At 44.1% G+C, this 20386-nt stretch overlaps 1 protein-coding gene across 3 annotated transcripts in view; it reads right to left on the bottom strand.

Moving 5' to 3' along the window:
* The window catches only part of SPTBN1 (spectrin beta, non-erythrocytic 1), a 198457-nt gene that overhangs the window by 17945 nt on the left and 160126 nt on the right, over positions 1-20386 (bottom strand). For all 3 annotated transcript variants that reach the window (XM_042932280.1, XM_042932282.1, XM_042932281.1), the window contains 12 exons: positions 19301-19391; positions 13962-14108; positions 12854-13117; positions 11254-11478; positions 10692-10781; positions 10243-10524; positions 9463-9593; positions 7983-8187; positions 7226-7600; positions 2741-2985; positions 1468-1606; positions 590-674 (listed from right to left, as the gene is read on the bottom strand). In XM_042932280.1, the coding sequence (XP_042788214.1) occupies positions 590-674; positions 1468-1606; positions 2741-2985; positions 7226-7600; positions 7983-8187; positions 9463-9593; positions 10243-10524; positions 10692-10781; positions 11254-11478; positions 12854-13117; positions 13962-14108; positions 19301-19391 (2279 nt within the window). The remainder of the gene's footprint in view (positions 1-589; positions 675-1467; positions 1607-2740; positions 2986-7225; positions 7601-7982; positions 8188-9462; positions 9594-10242; positions 10525-10691; positions 10782-11253; positions 11479-12853; positions 13118-13961; positions 14109-19300; positions 19392-20386) is intronic.

Raw genomic sequence — 20386 nt, 5'->3', positions numbered from 1 at the left:
ATACTCTATGTTATAAACTCTGTGGTAGCTCACATATTACTTTATAAAATCAGATGAAAATTAGAATCTACCTCAGAGGTTCACTTGAATAAATGCAGAAAAATATATAAAACACTTAAAATAATGCCTAGCTCACTGCAAAACCTTTATAGTTGGTTGCGTTTATTAAGTTACCAACCTTCTACTAAGACCACCAGATATAAGAGGTAATCTGGCCAACTCTCTACCTTCTTGACTGCAGTAATAGTTCCTCTTAAAGATAACTGGAGGAGGAAGGGACTTCAATCTGCACTCTTCTAGAGGGATACTGAGTTGTCATTTCCAGTCTGTTCCTAAAGAACACCCAAATCCCATTTACAACACTGAGATCAATCATGGGATAAACAGTAATAAATACACCCCAGGGAACAGGGAACTACTTAAAAATATTTAGCATGAAATGGTGAAATAAGGCATTAAAGAAGAAGTATTTAGAACTCCAGAAATCATTAAGTGATAACATCACATCAAATCAATTAAAACAGGAAACTAAACTTGCATGCTTTCAATGGACACCCAAAAAGAATGGAAAAATTAAGTATGTCCTTACTCAGTCTTAACCATTCCCATCGGTCTTCCCACTTGTCAATCATTTCTTTTCTCTTTTCCGTCAACTGCAATAGCTTTTCCTTGATCTTAAGAAAAGAAGGACAACAGGGACAGCTTAACAGATTGTACCACATCCTCCTAACCTCCCCTTGATGGGCCACTTCAAAGAAGAAAATACATTTTCTGTAGAGACCACTACTAAGCTAGGGAGTATCTAAGGACTACTCAGTTAATTTGTGTACTGGAGAGAAAAACATGACAATGTGCCTTCCAGAAGGGACTGAGACAAAGGCTGGGCTCCACCCAAAGCTGTTATCATGAGGAGGCCAACAATGCACTGAGCCCTCTCCAGATTCCGGAGCTCGGGAGGGTAAACACACTCAGGAAGAGGGGGACAGTGAGAGGTACAAAGCCCTGACTTCTTTGAGAGAACAACCTAACCTTTCATCAAGTGTGTCACACATGCTGACTCATCATTTACCCCTGTATTACCATCATTCTAACTGGAATTAGCAACCTTCCACTAATAGCAAGCTGACCTAGAGGACATGTGACAGATAAGGAGTGGCACCCAGGCTGAGTACTGATGGAGGAGGTGACAGAGGATGGAACTCCAACCTGGGGCCCTCAGAAATTGTCTTCTGTGCCAGACTCATTGGCTCTGGGCCTAGAGTCTTCTTGTGTAACTATACCACACACACAGGAGAGCAGCAAGGAAGTTTGAAATACATGTAAGCATATCTATGTATGAATGCACATATATATTTCTCTGTGTGTACATGCATATACACATACATACACACTCACAAAAGAAAGTTATCTCATGTCTTAACACCAGCTGCACTCACCCCAGGGCCCTAAAGCAAACAGCCATCCTACCTCCTCAGATGCATAGTGCTTCCTTGCCAGTAGGGATTTCCCAAGTTCAATGCAAGTTGTAAAGCTGTCATTACGAGCATCGATTTCAGCTTTGATACCTTGATGATTATTCATTAATAGTTCAACAGATGATACATCCCTAAAATTAGACAAATAATACCTCCTTTAGGAGATCAAGTTTTCCAAATAAATGTGCAGGTTTCAAAATACGTCATCAATTTCAAGGAACTGTTCACTAGCACAATATACAATGGTACAATATGACTTTCAGGTCTGATTTACAGTCTGAGCTTAGGCTGGGTCACTGCAGTTAAAGCATAATAATGGACTAATTCAGGGCCAGTGATAAAACCTAACCATTTAGAATAAGGTTTCTCTCATCTGTGTGTGTGTGAGCACCTGAGTAATTCAAAAAGGTTTCCAGGCAGGTGCCAGGAAAACCACTGGATTTCTGTTCAAACTTTTGTACCCTAATGGGTTAGTGCCAAAGGTTCAGGACATGTTCAGAGCAGCAGATATAGCCTCTCCTAATTCAGAGACATAAAGAGGCACCCAGAGCTGGAACCAGCTTAGAAATCAACAACTGTAGAGCTGTGAGAACTTCTCATGGATCAAAACCTAAAGTCCTGATCTGGGAAATACAGCTGCTTTTATATATATATATACAGTAATAAGAATATTTCTTCTCTATTACACTGGGGGGTGGGGCTGGCAGGGGTCAACTGGAGTTGTGTATGTACCTGCCTGTTCATCTATTAGCTTCTCTTCACTGCTTTGCATCAAACATGGCCAAAGAGAAGATCCCAAACAAATATTAAATAATCATCTCAAGATGCCATTTAAGCGATGGTAAGGAATAAGAGACATCTTTTGTAACATGTATGAAAAGGGATAGAGTGGTTTTTAATCTAACAGATACAGAAAAAGAACTCAAAAAAAAGCCATCTCATTCCAATGATGAAGTAGAGCTAGTCATGCCCAAGGCATATGGCTGCTTGAAGCATGAGGCCCAGAGAGAGCAGGAAGGCAGAAGTGAGTGTGGAGCATGGGGATGGGGACATATAGAGGGCTTGAAAATACTGTGCCCTGTTTCCCTGGCAACTGTGTGCTAGAGACAGCTAAAGCAATGGAAGCTGTCCCAAACTGCCACCAATCCTGTTCTGGCCTTGAAGCTATCCACAGAGGTCCCTGGTTCTCCCGAGAAGATCTCTCTCGAAATCACCTGGGGTCAGGAAGCCAGATCTCCTCCCACCCAGGAGGCCACGAAGGTTACCTTGGCTTCTCCTGGGCTTCAATCTGCCGGATGACATCTTCCATCCACAGCATGAGGTCTCGTACCATGCTGAAGAAGCGGAACTTGTCCCCCGTGTCCACCAGCCGCACCCTGCGGCCCTCACAGGCATCCAGCAGGGCCTTCCAGGCTTCCAGGACCTCATTCTCCCGCTTCTGGATGTCATCAGCCTTGTCACCCGCGTAGGCTGCCTGTAGACGGGCCGCATCCTCCTGCAGCTGCCTGACCTGCAAAGCCACAGTGGGGAATGAGCCAGATCAGACAGGTGGGCCTTCTCTCCATTGCCCCACCGCTCCCTTCATGCACACCACATGCTGTTCTGCCTGCCCACTAATGGGACCACCAAGTCAAAACAGGGCCCCTGCATCCCAACAGGCTCACAATTTCACCCACATTGGAAAAATCAAGTTCACTATAAATGTACTGAACTAGATTATTGAGTTCAGTGTAAACGGTGAGACAGTGAAATACTACAGGACTGTCTCTGGGCAGGACACCTTGGTTAGGTCTACTGGAGGTAGGCTGGGATGTAAAGACAGTACAGAAAGCACAAGGTACATACTCAAATATAGTAAAAAAAAAAATTAGCATGTAATCTGTTTCTGCAGCGTACAGATGGTACTTTTATCATGAAACAGGAACTGCCATGAAGAATTCACTTTGAAAACAAGTTTTCCATTATTATGTGATGTTGCTCATGAAAACAACGTATGAATTATCTGTAAGAGTGCTCACATGTGACAGTTCAACTTGAAAAACAAAAATACAGAATCTAACATAGCTCAAAAAATTGACTGATGCAGGGGCACCTGAGTGGCTCAGCGGGCTAAGAATCTGATTCTTGATTTTGGCTCAGGCCATGATCTCACAGTTTGTGAGATCAAGCCACACTGGGCTCTGTACTGACAGAGTGGAGCCTGCTTGGGATTCTATCTCTCCCTTTCTCTTTGCCCCTATCCTGCTCACACTCTCTCCCTCTCAAAATTAATTAATTAAAAAAAAAAAAAAAGCTGACTGATGATGTCTAAGAAGGTGAAATTTTCACCAGCCATATTTCAATAAAAACTTTGCAGAACAAGAAATGTAAATGGGTATTAGGAAAAGATGTTCCATGGCGATACTAGAATTTGTCATCTATTAGTTGGCAAAAATTCAAGTCTGATGATGTCTCTGCCAGTGAGCTGATTCACGAATGACAGGACAATGGTCTACAGCTCCTGCAGAAGGCATGGGCAGTATGTATTAAAATTACAAACATAGGTACCTTCTGATATATGAGTCCACTTTGGGGAATTTATCCTGGATAGAGTTATGCACATTTAGGAAATGAAATATACATCATTCATTGTAGTAGTGTCTGCAAAACCCTAAGACTGAAAATAAATGTTCATCAGTGAGAATCCGGTTGCATTAATAAGGCTCTTCCAGAGTCATGAAAAAGAATGAGTAAAGGCCCTACATACACATGAAAAGTGTTCCAGAATGATGGCTCTATCAAAAAAGCAAAGTGCAGACAGTGCACCTAATATCTACTTTCTATGTGATAAAGGGGAGAACAAGGATCAGCTTTCACCTTCTTTTGAGGAGGGAATGGAATGAAGACAGGCCTTTACAAGAGAAAGTAGATTTTTCTCTTACACATTAGTAGTGCTGTACTGCATAAAACATCTAATTAAAAATACATACATATGGGGGAATAGACATTCAATCTTTATTTACTGAGGCTATGTAATCAAAGTTCGCAGACAACTGTCATCCAGGACTGCAGGAGCCTTTAGAGGTCTGTTGGGGGAGTATGCCGATAAGTATCACCTGGGGATGTATGTGGGGAGAAAAGGAGCAGGGATGGACAACACTGGGGCTTTCAGGGGGGAAGATACTGACCCGGACCACACAAAAGGACTTTAGGTGGTGGGAGGTTAAGGAAAACAAATTTCTACAAAAGATTCAGTGAAGTTTGTTTTCCATGATGATCTGATTTTCATATCCTGACTTCTGCAAATCTACAATTATGGCTCAGGTATAATTCAAATTACAATGAGCAAGTTCCTAAGAAATTATTGAAAAGCTAATTTCCTATATGACTAACCAAACCTTTCCCTACAGTTAAAAAAGCCCAAACAAAAACCCAAAATCTTTTCCTGTGCCTCTGGTTGTTTTAAAACAAAACAATCCAAAACCAACCAAGCGAACAAAAAACAAGGTAGAGGAGGGATAGCAAAAGTGAAAATTCCCACACAAATGAACCACTGCTTTAAGAAGTCACTGAAGACCACCACTGCATGCAAATGTCCGAAGGCTCCAGTGCAGAATGGAGTGGGCCGGTGTGAGGGTTAAAGGGCCAGGAAAGAAACACCAATGGCTTCTGGGAGCCTGCACCAAGTGCCTTCCCTCTATTCTGATTCTGTTACAGTAAACTGGATTAGGTGGACATTTGCAGAAGGGGCATGCATACTATTAGAAATGCAAATGGCCTCATCCAGCAGGTATCGTGAGGTGGAGACTCTCAAGACTCAAGGGAGTGAACTCCTGTCCACCCTCAAGATGAGATGGGCACCCTCATCAGTCTGAGTTTCACAAGGTGAAGGGATTTATTTATTTTTTCTAAATTTTTTTTTAACGTTTATTTATTTTTGAGACAGAGAGAGACAGAGCATGAACGGGGGAGGGTCACAGAGAGAAGGAGACACAGAATCTGAAACAGGCTCCAGGCTCTGAGCTGTCAGCACAGAGCCCAACGTGGGGCTCGAACCCACGGACCGTGAGATCATGACCTGAGCCGAAGTCGGACGCTTAACCGACTGAGCCACCCAGGCGCCCCAAGGTGAAGGGATTTAATGAAGAAAATAAGAGAGCAACTCCATCATCTCTGGGGTCTGCTGAAGTTCTAAAACTAAGTGATTTTTACAGGTACAGAGGAAAGACCTCCTGTTGGTAAGATGTGTTCTAGCTCTGCCTCTAGGGATCTCAGAGGTTCTCCCAGAGAACACTTACAGAGCTCTCACAGGGACGTATCTTTTGCAAACAACATCTCAATCCTCAAAGCATTAGGGAACGGAAGCCTAGAGAGGTAAATTAAACTTGCAGTGATACAGAGCAGCAGGCCCGGTTCAAACTGGCATCTGCCCCTCTACGGGGCCTTACTCCAAACACAGGTGAGACTGCATTGTTATGGATCCTCATTCATTCACGTGGTGCTCCAGGACCTCATGTGCAATGAAAGCCTCTGAATGTGAAGCTGACAAGTTGTCACAGAGCTGGGGAGTCCTCCAGCTCTGAAGGAAAGATTGGAAATGCTTAAGGTACATGGTAGACCCTCCTAAATTCTGCTTCATACAGACCCTCGGCCACTCCATGTACCTATTTTCAAATATTTCCTCAATACGTTCTATCTCCTTGGTGGAAAAGCTAAAGTCACTTAATATACATGGAGCCCCATGCACAACCCCAACTGTGATCTGTTTCTAATAGGTGAGAAGACAATGGTGGTAAAGGTGGTTCCTCCAGACAAAACCCCAAAGCAGACCAAAGAATGGTAAGGACAATGGCACTGGATAGGGGTCAAGCCCATAGTCAAATCTTGACCATGTGTTTTCAGAAATAAAGGTTCACTGGTACGCAGTCATGCTCCTTCATTTTCGTATTGTCTAGAGCAGCCTATGCTACAATAGCCACGCTGAGTATTTGCAACAGGGACCATGCATCCCACAAAGCTGAAAATATTTACCATCTGCGCATGGAAGAAGTTAGCCGATCCATGCCCTGGATTACCAACGTGCTCCTAACAGACAAGAACAAAACTCCTAATCTACTCTAGGCTGGTGTCTTTAATAGAACTGCCTTCTTTTTTAGAACTATGAAGTTTAGGAGAAAAAGATACAATTTATTTTTCATCTGAAAGTCAGAAGACTGAACAAGACACTGTGCAGAGATTAGAGAGGGAACTGAAGCATGATTATACTATAAGTTCTTACTGCTATACTGTTACCACTTTGTCAAACATCTTTTAAAGAAAGTCTTTGTGTTAGGCATTTCAGACAGGGGCAGTGGGGAGACCAGGCATATTAAAGCATTAGACTCTTGTTTTCCCTCTTTCCAGACATATAACTCAGACCCTGATGGATGGAAAATAATAAGATATTATTTTAGAAATTATTCTGGGTGAATACACTAACATAGTACTAATTCTTGCTGAGAAGGTCTAGAACTTGCAAATGTTTGCAGGTGCATCTGGTTTATTTTAATTGTGGGGATATTCACTTAATGATGTCTGTACATGTGTCAAAGTGAGAATTTTATGGACTGAATTCTCCTAAATGGAGCACTATAACAATGTGTGTGTAGAGGTGTGTGTGTTTAATTTGGGCAATTCTTTGACGCATGTTTTGAGGAGCCAAGGAATGGAGAGAGATCCTCAGTGATGCACAAAGATGCTCCCCACCACCCATGGGCATCTCCCTAACCCACCTGAGTGCCCAGAGCCTGGATGTCATGCTCAAACGTGGTGTGCATTCTCTGTAAGGTCTCCACTGTGTTCTGATCTCTCCCAAGCTCCTCGGGGAGTTTCTTGTGTTTGTCCTGTATGCGCCCAAAGATCTCCTTGGCATCATGGTAAAACTTGTGCAGTTCATAAGAGGCGGCGAGAATCTGTGTTCTCGTGTCGATGAGCTCCAGGAGGTCAGCCCAGGCTTCGTTGAGCCCATCTTTCCACTCGGCGATGGTGGCGGCATCCGAATGACCAGAGTTGATGAGCTCATCTGCCATGTGATTGACTGTGTCCACACGCTCCTGTCCAATGTTCCCTGTGTCTCTGGCAAATTCCCGGAATCGTTCTTGTAACATCTGAAACAGGAATAAGCACGAAGAAAATCGGTAAGACTACTATGAACATTTTATTTCTTGATCACATAAATGTCCTTTGGAAAGAAACGATACGCGTGATGTCACAGGTCTTAGCTCTAAAACTCAAATCAGGCTTCCTTCTTGCCCTCTGTTGCAGAGCAAGGCCCTGGCTCCATCTCCTTTCACTACTGGAGAAAGGCATGGAGAGGTCAGACAAGCTAAGTCAGAGTTTGCCTGGCAATAAAAAGCCGAGCTGGAACTAAACCCCGTGACCTCTGATCTGAGTCCAGGGTGTCCAATGTGCTCACAGATAAGGAGTCAAGCAAGCACCCCTGCCCAGTGCACCCTGCATGGCCACCCCTGCTCTGCCCAGGGTACTTGCCGTGACATGCTCGTAGTCCTGCCCCAACTCATGCGACCCTGCGACCACCTCCCTCTCAGCGATCCACTGCTCCAGGTCGTCCACCTCCCGGTTGAGCTGGAAGAGCCTGTGCCTCTCGTCCAGCTTGCCCCTCCGCTCTTCGGCCAGGTCTTTCAGACCCGCGTACAGCTTGTCCACTTTGGACTGCCGCATGCTGATGCGCTCACTGGAAACGGGGGTGGGAGGGGCAACAGGTAAAGGACTTTAAATGTCAAATTTTCTTCAGGGAGAAAACAAGTGAAGGGAAAATGCCAAGAAAACATCTTACATAAAATTTCTCAAAGGAAACTTCCGATTCACCTATTTGGCCTAAAAAATAAAACTCTGAAATTTGACGAGTAATGAAGAGCCAACACATAAAAAAAAAAACCAGTAATTAAGGCTGATGGCCATCCTGTGATGATGGGGGGAGGTGGCAAGGAGGAGAAACCCTAACTCTGCACTGCTGGCTCTGTTAAGTCAGGATTTCCTTTGACGTGTACAAGTTAATGAAAAATCCAGGAGCTATCTTCCCCTCTCAAGAACCATGCTACTTAAGGGACAAAAGATAACCCTGTCTGGCACACACCTCCACCTTCTCTGGGGTGTATTCTCTCCCCTGCCACTCCTGTCAAGTGGGTCCTGGGAGTACTGCATCCCCCTCCCCCGCCCCCCCCCCCCCCCCCCTCCCCCCCCCCCCCCCCTCCCCAATGACTGTCTTGTAACAGGAAATCAAAGAGACAAGGACTTCTTGATGCCGGTCCCTAGAGACTAGGAAGGCCACTTTCCTGGGACTTCTATCATGAATACATGAAGGACCCCCTACACCAACACAGCCACCACTGACTGCATCTTCAACCTCCCTTAGTTACCACACAAAGCCGATTCTCTTCCTGAGTTACGAAGGCAGTTACATAGCAAGCCTAAGATAACTGCCACTGAAGTCAACCTGTGAACATGGTATAAAATTGGCAAGTACCACACACATATCTTCTGTAATTCCCAACGTGCTTGAAGGACTTGACATGCAAGAGTGAGGAAGCGGTATCATCCTGCTCTTTGTGGGAGCTCAATTATTTTACAGATCTGTGCATTCTTGTTCACTGCTCCTGCTCAAACTCATCATCATTTTCCTAAACTGGATGACTTTCAACCCAAGGGTAGGTTTTGATAACTTGTATCTATGCAAATCAATTTGTAGTTTTGCCTCATGGCACCAATAATTTTTCAAGAGGGCCTAGGCTCACAAGAGATATTTAAACCACAAGAACAATTTCCTAATGTAATAGTTCACCCTTCCCATTCAGCACAGACCTGTTGGGTCTATTTTAAAAATGCTTCCCAAAGACCTACATCACCAGTTACTCAATGCTGTCATCCATTTCCTTTGGCATTGGGACAGAATAAGAGACCCTCCCTGGGAGGAACCAATAGGCCAGTCTCTTGATAAAACAGTACTCACCTTTCCGGATGGCTGTCAGCCACCAGGGCCCGGCTGGTCTTAGAGAGCTGATGCACAGTCTCTGCATAGTCCTCCACGGCTTGTTCCAGAATCTGGTGCTTCTTCAACATGGAGACGGCGCTCTGCTCATCCTGCAAAGATGGGGTCACAACCACAGTCGCCCCCTCTGACTGACACCACCTTAAGGCAAGACCAGCTGACGGCATCATGGGTGGAAGGAAGAATCATCAGAAAGAACAAAACCATAAGGAGCATCAATATGAACTGGACTGTATGCACGTGGGAGGCCTCTGTGAAAGACGAACACGAGGATCATACAGAATGAGTGAGACCCCTCTGAGGTACAGGGTAAAGCCCAGGAAACCAAGTGTATCCTGGCTGGCTGAGACTCCTCACAGTCTAACACCTGTGTAGATGACTGCATCTTGGAACTCTAAAAACTTTCAAATTGTCTCAAAAGCATCTTGTAAAGTTTAGGTAATTCTATTAATTAAAGAGAGGAAAAAGGACTCTAGCAAATATCTATTAAAAAAAAAAAAAAGAAGAAGGAAAAAACGAGAAGAGAAACTCAGTCTTAAGGACATGTCAGGACTCACACAAGAAGATTCTGTGTCAAGGGGAAATAGCCAGATTCCAGCCACCTTAATGCATGTGGTGCCCTCCCACCTGTGACACTTGAAGGCAACAATGAAATGTTTCACAAAGACACAGCCACCGGCAGAAAACAAGCTCGGGGTCTGAGTTGGAGGCTCTTAGGGCAAAGCTGGAAACGTCGCTCACCTTGGCCTTCTCCTCAGACATCATGTACAGCTCTTGCTCGCTCATCCACGCCTCAGCCTCAGCAGCATCGAAGTAGTACTGCTGGGCCCTGTGAGCCTCCTCAAGCCGCCTGTGGCGCTTCTCGGTCTCCTCAATGAGGAGACCCCATAGCTCCTTGAGGTCAGCGAGCCTCCGTCGAATGGCTTCGGCGTTGAGGCTGCTGCTGTCGGTGACAATGTTTTGGCTCCTCTCAAAGATGTCATCAATGCGAGGCTGGTGCCCCTGGATTTCTTTCTGGAGGGTCTGTGGGAACGGGGAACACACAAAAAAGGCTTGCTGAGACGCAATGGCAGGCTGTTTCATGAGGGCCAAGGGGAAATAGTGAACCTTCAAAGCTCTCACACATTCTCTGCTCTGTAATTTGGAGCAATTATTTATCAGACTGAGCTAGCCCAAGCAGAAATGCTTACCTGATTTTTCTTTATTAACAGCTGCACAGTCTGGAGGTTGTGGCCATGATCTGTGGAAGTTGCCAAAGGCATCCTCTCTCCAACCCACAACTGGAAAAAATTACAAATTTAGGTGGTCAGGACCACTCAAAAAGAACAAATACTTGATGCAAACAAAAGTGCAATAGAAGATTAGCAGGGAGGCCAGCTTGAGAGAGAAGGCGTATTCGATCCCACTGGGAAGGGCTGCCCGAGGAGCCTGCCCTTCTTGCCCAGTACAAGGTGAGGGCTAGTCTTTCAAACCTTACTTCATCCTCGTTGCTGGATCCCCTCGAGTCCTCACCCTTAATTTATTTTTAAAACTACTATTCTAGGGGCAGTAAAAGCCTAGAACATCTTTAGAATGTCAAAGAGAACAGTAGAGTTGCATTTTGTATGAATATATAAAAGCATGGGCTTTCACAGCCCAACTCACCAATGCAGCCCAAAGTGAGTCTAACAAAGAAGCAAGAATGTCCTAATTAAGGCAGGACAGGTAAGGAAGTTTATGGAAAAGCCCCTTGCATAGTGATGGTCTACTTACAATCTCATCCTCCACATCCCTGTTGAACTGATGGATCTCTTTAGAGGCCAGCAGATTATGCTTTCTTTCATTCAAGGGCTCCAGCAGTTCCATGAACTTGGTCTGCACAGTGAGGCGCTTGCTGTCCACCTCGTCAGTGCTCTTCCCCTCCTGACTCAGGGCCTGGGCCTGGCTCTGGAGCTCCTCGATCTCCTTCTTCCGCACCTCCATCTGGTTCTCCAGCATCTGAGAACAGAAAACAGACCAACTGTCACACCGGAGACAAGGGAAAACACACACAGTCCACAGTCCTATAAAATGTTTGTTTTGAGGACTGGCCAAAATGGAAGACTGACTATTAATTTATATAATGGAGAGCCCAAGAAAGGATTCTTAACATCTATGAAACAATCATTAATCCCTTCCCAGGATTTTTAAACTCAGGAACAACACTCGAGTTTATCCAGGAATTCAGAAGGCAAATGACAAGAGAAACAAGAATTAATTATGGGGAAAGGACAGTCTTCATCTGCTTGTTCAGATGCCATAACGATGCTGGAAACCCATTTAACCATCAGGAAAAGGTAATGGAACTTAAGGTTCCAGTTCTTTTAGGCAAAAGGAATAGCTAATGTCATCATCATCTCTCAATTTCTTCAATCAGGAGGCTGATTATTCTTTTTCTTAAATACTGGATCAGCAGGTGAAAACATACTAACTGCTTATCTACATGAGGAGAATGAGCCAAAGTGAAAGCAGAGGAGTCTCAGTCAGGGAACGACACACTGGGAATACCATACGCTAACGGTTGAGAAACAGGGGGGTCCCCTCTGGGAACAAATGGGCTCCTTTCTTAGGTAAGGAAGTAAACAGCCATGAGTAAAAACTACCTGTAGCAAAACTCCTTAATGCATAATAGTGTAGCCAAATAACTGCATCAGTTAGCAAAGGGAAGGGTGGGGATCACTCTGAAGAAACAGGCTTCAGCACTCGGCAAAGATACTTCCACATTGACTGGTTCAAAGCAGAACCGTTGGGCTGGGGACTCGGCTGCACAAGCCAAAGCTAGCCAGGGAAGCCACTGGAAGCTTCTGCCACCAACCTGCTTTTCCTCAACCTCACTGAAGCTGTTTCTTGCCAGTGTGAAGTAAATTCATTCGCCTTTAGAATGCTCTACCATGACGTCCAAAAAACAAGTACATAAATAAAATTTATGACCCAAAAAGTACCCTGACCAACTCAGATAACTGATACATACCCACTAGATGTTATACAGCAAAGTATGTGAAAAGGATTTCCCTGTGTAAACCTCAGAACTGAATGAAATGCATATTTACTCAACTATTAAATGGTGATACTTAAATGGTGATCCGTCAACTAAGATGATGACAATAAAAAGAAAAGCACTGCCATGCACAGACACCCAGTATTTCTACTAATATGTATCTTTCCAGCTGATTCTGGAAATGCCCCATGATGCTGTCAAGACAAACACTACGCTGGGTTAAAACCCCTCACAGAGAAGGCAGGTGGTTGAGAACACAGTGGTGAGTTAGGGCTATAAGGACGATGGCAATGAAACAGAAAGAGGCCTGAGTATGTGGCTGCCTCGCCCACTTGCCTGTTGCTTTTTAAGCAGGATGTTGACGCTGGTAAGGTCTTTGCCATAGTCATCAGACTGAATCTGACTCTCCAGGCCGTGCAGCCATTTGTCCAGATCTGCACAGCTCTGGGTGAAAAGTTCAGCCTTGTTTGCATCAAAGAGCCGCTGGGCCTTGGTCTGGGTGGTGGACTCGAGGACTTCCCACATGTTATGTAAACCAGTGAGTTTTTCCTTCACCACAGCTTCCGTCTCAGGCTTTTCTGAAATGAGCTGCATTCCTTCCTGGAAAACATCAATAAATACAGTTTGCTAGAGAACAAAGGGCAATGTGAGAAACAACCCTACGATATTTAATCTGTGATTCACCTATTCATTCACATAAGGTTATGGCTTAATAAAATGGACAAGGGCCTAGTCTATGTACACTACACGGCTTTCCAAAGAGTGCAGCAAGAAGTGACTGTTGCATGATGAAATACTTTCAACAGGGGCAACGGGAAAATGCTAATGACTTATGACTTCCACTGCACTTGGCTCCCGAAGATGGTAACACATCACTTTAACCATTAAGAATCTGAAACAATATAAAAAGTCTGAGGAAAAGAAGGAAGGGTGGGGAACTTCACCTTCATGTTCAGTTATGCTGCAGAGAATCTCCCTGTGCCAAGATGATACGTACTAAGTTACCATAGTGCCTGGTCACACAAGAAAAATCGAGGAAACTGAAAATACGTAATATTTCTAAATTCTGTGTAAATCATCAGTCTCTGTCACAGTCCAGGACACATGCTGTGATCAAGAAGGTGGGACTCTGCCCAGGAGGTTCACAGCCCATCATCTGCAGCAGGTGAGAAATCGAACAACTAGTACTCACTAAAAGACAAATCAAGCATTTTGAACCACAACTGGTTGGGTTTCTGCTGTTCTCCCTTCTAGCAGGTTAAAGCTGGCATTTGGTTTAGTGGGAGAGGCCCTGCTTCTGGCAGGGTAACTTCTGTATGGGATCAGATGGGACTTAAAAATGCAGGAGAATGTGCTGAAGAGAAGAGCTCATTTCCCACCTGGTTCATTTTCTTGCCATGGCCACACCACCCAAATGGGAGTCTCATCCAACATTTTAACTCACCTTCTCAATTTTGTCAAGCCATTCTTTGTTGGATGCAAGTTCTGCCATAAATGCTTGATGTTTTAACCATTTACTATGCAGATTTCTGGCTTCATCGTAAGACATGTCCTGGGCAGTAAGCATCTTTTCATTGATCCAAAGAGATAACTAGGAAAAACAAAAATCAGAAAAATGTCAGAGATTGTAATCACAGACATCAGCCTTTTTTCTGCCTGGAAAGAGTTGTGTTATGTTGTACTACACATACTGCATGTTTCCATGTCAACTGACAACCAAATATTTACAACTCTGACCCGTCATGACAGGTTATCTCCATTGTACGGGAGATGTACCTGAGCCTTGCTCCAAAGTATCTAATGTTAAATCCATAGGTACAAAAAGCTCTCTGAGCCAGCCTTCGAAGGGTTTGGCACGCACAACCAGCCTTTCCCCTAAAGGCTTGTGTTTAAAATTCTGCCCTAACCAGTCCAAGTCACTTCTTTTTCTTCCAAATACTTGTGCCAGCTATACCATGTTAATCGTGATTAACTGTCTTTTACTTTATTCGGTAACCTTTTTATCCTTTTAGTTCTTTCTATTACATATTAAAAAGACCAAACACAAAACCCCACTCTTTGATCCCTCCCCTCCCTTCACAGCGTATCTATGGGAATGCCAAAAAGCATAAATAACTTGCTCACTGTAGGAGCAAGGCAACAATGATGCCCTCTTAAAGTTTCCTTCAAGTTTGAGTCACCTTCACCTTTTTTTCTATAGCCTCTATTTCTCTAAAGAGCCTTCCATTCAGACCGAGAACACTCCACAGGATTTGATTTTGAGACCCAACATGTCTACTTGGATCTGAACTCTGCAAAGCATCACAAAGCCTGCCAGCTGCTGACAGATCTAAGAAGGGAGTTCTCTCACGAGGCTTGGGGTGGGAGGCAGCCCAACGCGAGGCCCTGGACACACTTCTCTTGCTGGCTTTCATCCCAATTTGCTCGGCTCCTTACTGCCTGCCTGTAGTTGGCCATGCCAGGTCCTAATTCCTACCCCATACACAGCACTAACCCGGGAAGAGCTTTTTGTTTGCCCAAGAGAAATATACACAAAGGAATGTAGGATCAGGCCAGAATCAGAAGCAAAGGTCTTCAGAGACCATGTCCCTTCTCCTGTGTGACCATAAGAAGCCCACTTCTTACACCAGTCGCTGCCAAAACAAATTTGCACCCTCATGGTCCAATCTTCAAGGTTTAGAGATTTCTGTGCCAATCTCCAAGGCATAGAAAACCAAAAGAACACTTACAGGATCAACATTTCTAAGACCATTCACTCACACTCGGGGCTACTGCTGGGAAAGGCTTCCCTGCAAATGTGTTTAAATAATAGCAAGTCTGTTCTTTAAAAACAATGTCAAGGAGGCTGACACAGGTCACAGGAGCACCCTTGGATCTGAAGGTGGGTGAACTCCCAGTCACCATCTCTACTTTCTCAGCATATTCACCCACTGTACAGAAGGGAGTGGAGGTAGAAAGCAAAAGGTAGTGAGATCTTAGTTGTTATTCTTTATTGAGGTGAAAAACCAGTAAATCTCAAAAATCCCTTTGTAAGCTAGGACCACAGATTGGTTACACAACAGAGACAGTAAACTTCCTACTTTAAAAGAATTATCTATTTTCCAGTTACCTGAGTAGGCAAAACCTGAAATACTATGGTCATTCATTCGGTCCAAGGGGGAAAGAGGTTAAAAGGAAACCAAATGGTAAAACTTTCCCCGTGTTCCACATACACACAGATTATACACAATAGAAGGCATTTATCCAAAGTGCAAAGGACATTCACATATTTTCGCTATTCATAACCACCTACCCAGAGAGATTTAAAAAAAAAAAAAAGAGCTACATAAAAATCAGAGGCTTATAAACAAATCTGCTCTTTGCTGAACATCATCCTACAGATAAAGCATCATGCGATACAGCACAATGAAATGGATCTATGGAACTTGCTAGTTCATCAACCCTTCATCAGCACTCTGGAATCAGAACTGCAGTTATTATTTGTGGGCATTTACAAAGGTCATTTAAGAATATACTCATTCTCTGCAGAAAAGAACACTGTGCAGATTGGAAAAGGATAGGAAAAATGCTTTGATCACTGAATCAAGCTTTTCAAAGCAAAGCAACGGAACTTGCTATCCCTGGTGCCACATGAGTCTAGCTTTACTGCCCTCTTAAAAAAACACATCAGTTTCTGAAAACAGGAGTTATGGTATGAGAGAATAAAACAGAAAAGCAGTAACTTCTAAATCATTTTCCAGGAATACACATCAAAATAATGCTACAAAAATTATGATGTTCTTTATATCCCTATCTACAACTGGGGATAGGGGAGCCCCTGCAATAAATTTCCCCATCTAGGCAGTGGTTAATGGGAGTGGCAACCAAGGCAGATCTCACAACTCCTGCCTGCTCCAGCCAAGGCACTACAAGGAAGGGACTACGACAGGGACAACTTGGATTCCCTAGACTTTGGACGATACCAGTAGCCAGTAATGTATTAATTCTGACCTCTGGGTGCTAAGTTTCTAGAAGCATAGAAGGTAGATTTTCAAATGCAAAGCTAGTCCATACACAAACTCCATTCTCAGAGATCCTGGCTTAAAACGTACGTATTTTAATGATGCTGAATGATACAGAGCTCACGGCCAAAGAAAACTACATACCAATGCTTTGCTTGCACTTCTACACCAGGGTTTTGGAGCCCCCAAACCTGCCCTAAATTCTGTCACTACACAGAAACTGTACATGCTGATGTGGGAGGGATTGCACCCACCCCCAGCATCTATGGTTATACTAACTTTTTATTATTTATTTTTAGAGAGAAAGAGAGCGCAAAGGGGAGGAGAGGGGGGTACAGTGAGACAGAATCTTAAGCAAGCTCTATGCTTAGCTCAGAGCCCAATGTAGGGCTCAATCCCACAAACCTGGGATCATGACCTGAATCGAAATTGAGTCAGATGATCAACCAACTGAGCCACCCAGACACCCCTAGATGTACTTTTTTTTAAACGTTTATTTATTTTGAGAGAGAGACAGAGAGAGAGAGTGAGAGAAAGTGAGTGTGGATGAGAGCGTGCATGTGAGTGGGGAAGAGGCAAAGAGAGGGAGACAGAAAATCCCAAGCAGGCTCCCTGCTGTCAGCACACAGCCCAATGAGAGGCTCAATATCATGAACCATCATGACCTGAGCCAAAATCAAGAGTTGGACACCTAACCTACCAAGCCACCCAAGCGCCCTGAGATGTAGTAACTTAATGAGGCTAGAAAGAAAGGCTAAAACAGGAAGACTCAGCAGAGCAGTCACAAAGAGACCTGCACATCATTCCCAGGATGTAAGAACCCAGCCAAAACCTTTCTGCACATAGGGGAAATCCCAGTAGGACTGAGCCCTCGAGGCATGCCCAGCAGTCACTGGTGCATGTTAAGGAGTGAACTACTTGTAACCAAGGGTGCTAATTTAGAACAAGTGCTAACAAAGCTCTAATGACCTAGTAAGACCATTTCCTGTGATTCTACTGGGAAGGACTATTATTTTACCCACTTACTTTTCCCATGTTTCTACTTATGAATCCACACATGTGTAAATGGAAAATAGGGAAACTCCAAATGGATTTCTTTCAAGGGTTCCTCTCGTCTCCTCACCTCCTGCTCATTTTCCAGCATTCTTTTTCCCAAATTTAGCCTAGGTTTCACCATGCTGAGGTTCATAACTTTCATCTCATTAAACTTGCCTTTTAAGCAAGAGTATGGAATCCTACTGGCTCCCCGCTTCCCCCTATATGGGCTGAGGTTAAAATGAGTCATCGATGGTACTACAAGGGAAACATCAAGGGATAATACAGGGACCTCCAATGTGTGGAAGGCACAGCCCAGGCTACGGACATCTCCTGACCCCTCCAATGAGTAAGAGTCACTTGGTATTCACTATGGCACAACATGTGGCCCAATACAGCTAACTTCAGATCCCATTACTCTCCTCTACGTCCTGTCCGGGGACACAAATACCTCTTTAAATAAGCATCCTATCCAAATGGGTTATTAATGCTTGGGTGCCACTTGAAGAGGCATTCCTGTTTTCTGCTTGTCTGGCTCCAGGCAAATCCCCCAGAGACCTAGATTCATCAGAGTGGCACAGAAAACTGACAGACCCTAAGCTACATAGTTTAGGGGCTTTCCTTCTGAAGGTTTAGCTGCTGGAGCATATTGCAAGATTCAGAGTAAGACAGCAGCTGAATGGATATGAAGGATCGCTTCTGTCACACGCGATCTAAGCGACTGCTGTTAGGGCTGTATTACTTCTAACACACAGCCACGCATTTGCATGCAAGGTGTTGTGATGATTTCAGTCACATTCTTTGCACACGACCCGATCTCGTCCCCACACCCTCCGATACCCTTCCCCCAAGGCCCCTGCAGCTTCACTTGGATATTCTTCATCCCATTTCTGCCTCCGAGTGGATTTAACATAATAAACCAGAGAGAATAGAGTCTCACTGTTATTCTCCGGCAGAGAGAAAAAATGCAATGTGCTCCTGAACTCACACATGTGAAGGCAGCCAGATGCTTTTCTCCAACTAGCTTGCAGAGAGACTGCATTTTTCTGGCTAACTTTAGCTTTCCAAGTTTGTTTGTGCACGTATCAGGGGAGCATGAAATAGTATGAGAATCATCAGATTAATACCACATGTTAAAACTCAGAAGTTTGAAATCAGGAGTGCTGCTCTTGGCATGTTAGACATGTATTCAAGGAGCTTGAAAGATGGTTATTTCAAAGTCTTCAGTGAGTAAGAAACTCAGTCTGTATTTTTTAAATATTTGCTTTTTACCTAGATAGCCAGTTCCAGTACTCCTTAGTTCTTTCCTTCCATACCAGTAAGCATGTATTACTTTAAATAGTTAAAACACGGCAGTAAATGCATTTACAATACAGAATATCCTAGGGTGTCACTGCCTTCGACAACTGAAATGTTCTAGATCTGCACTGTCCAACGTGGCAGCTGCTAATCACAGTTGGCTAAGAGATGTGATAGAAGACAGAAGAGCTACACCTTGATATGTACAAAAGAAATAGCCCCATGTGTGGCTAGGGTCCACTGTCATGGACAGCCGAGTTCTGGACTATTCTAGATTAGAAGAATCTAGTTATTCTAAGTGGTAGCTTGCAGGCTGGAGAACTGATGAGAACTGCCACACTGCCCCAGCAGGAAACAATGAATTTCTGGGCCTTGATTAATTTTATAATTCAAGGGCTCTTCTGTTAAGTGCTCTGGATCTCCTCAGAAGCAAGGAAGGGAGGCATACCTCCTGACAATCTTGCAGGAATTTCTGAAGATCCCGGTTGTCCTTCAAACGCATCAGAAGCTCGCTGGCTGCCTCGCGATTCTTCCTATGTCTGTTTATAATAATAACAAAAATAACTTTTAAAAAAGGAGACAGAGAATCTTGAAATACTGATTTTACAACTCAGTGTCTTTCCTGGGTTTCTATATATGACGACAGCAGTATGCCTGTACTGTTTTAATTATGTCAAAAAGGCAAGATAAACGAGAGAATTCAGCATCCTCCAAATGAGTAAGCCATGGTATGAGAGACCAAAATACTGTCCAAGCCACAAAACAGGCAGAAGAGGCTGTCAAATGAGCCATATAAATCCAGTGCTTCCTAATCTGGTGCTGGGGGAAAAATCTGGGCATGTACTGTGTACAAATCTCCATCTGGGGCACTGAAGGAAAATTTGAAACTTACCTTTAAGACACTGGACTAAGAAATTATAGACAACCATACAACCAGCTTTAAATTAATGTCTCCTAAATAAATATTCTGTCATCTTGAGAAAAACTCCCTCCAAATGACAATTAACCAAGAATGAAAATTTTGATACCTGTAAGATTATTTATCTACTAAATCCCACTTTATTAACAGGTAAGGGTAACCAAGGTTTAATGTAGCTAAAGCACAAAATCTTAAGCAAAATTGGTAGGAGCTGCTGAACTTGGTGAACAGCAAGGGAAATGGTGTGCTCACTCCCCACCCTGAATGCCCACCCTTCGCACACACCGATGAGGCTCCAGAACTTAGCAGCAGACTTCCCTCATGTGCCCGGTGGCTTAGGCTCACCAGAGACGGTGAAGAACAGCCATGTGAGTACTGGGAGTGCCAGGAGAAGGATGGCCTTGACACAGTTCTGCGGCAACAGGGGAGAGCCACAGCACACCAAGAATCAAGCAGTGTCATTCTAATACGGCTTCCCTGATATTCCCGAGGAACCTAAGCCCAGCCAGCCAGCCAGTGAAGGACATTAACTGGGGGAGATGAGGACGCTGGGTTTCCATTCTGATTCTCAAAGTCATCTCCTGCTGCATTTGCCTGGGCAAGGTCTCTCTCGTT

Source organism: Panthera leo, chromosome A3 (genome assembly GCF_018350215.1).
Source record: "Panthera leo isolate Ple1 chromosome A3, P.leo_Ple1_pat1.1, whole genome shotgun sequence".
Taxonomy (NCBI): domain Eukaryota; kingdom Metazoa; phylum Chordata; class Mammalia; order Carnivora; family Felidae; genus Panthera; species Panthera leo.
This window is presented reverse-complemented; position numbering and strand designations above follow the sequence as displayed.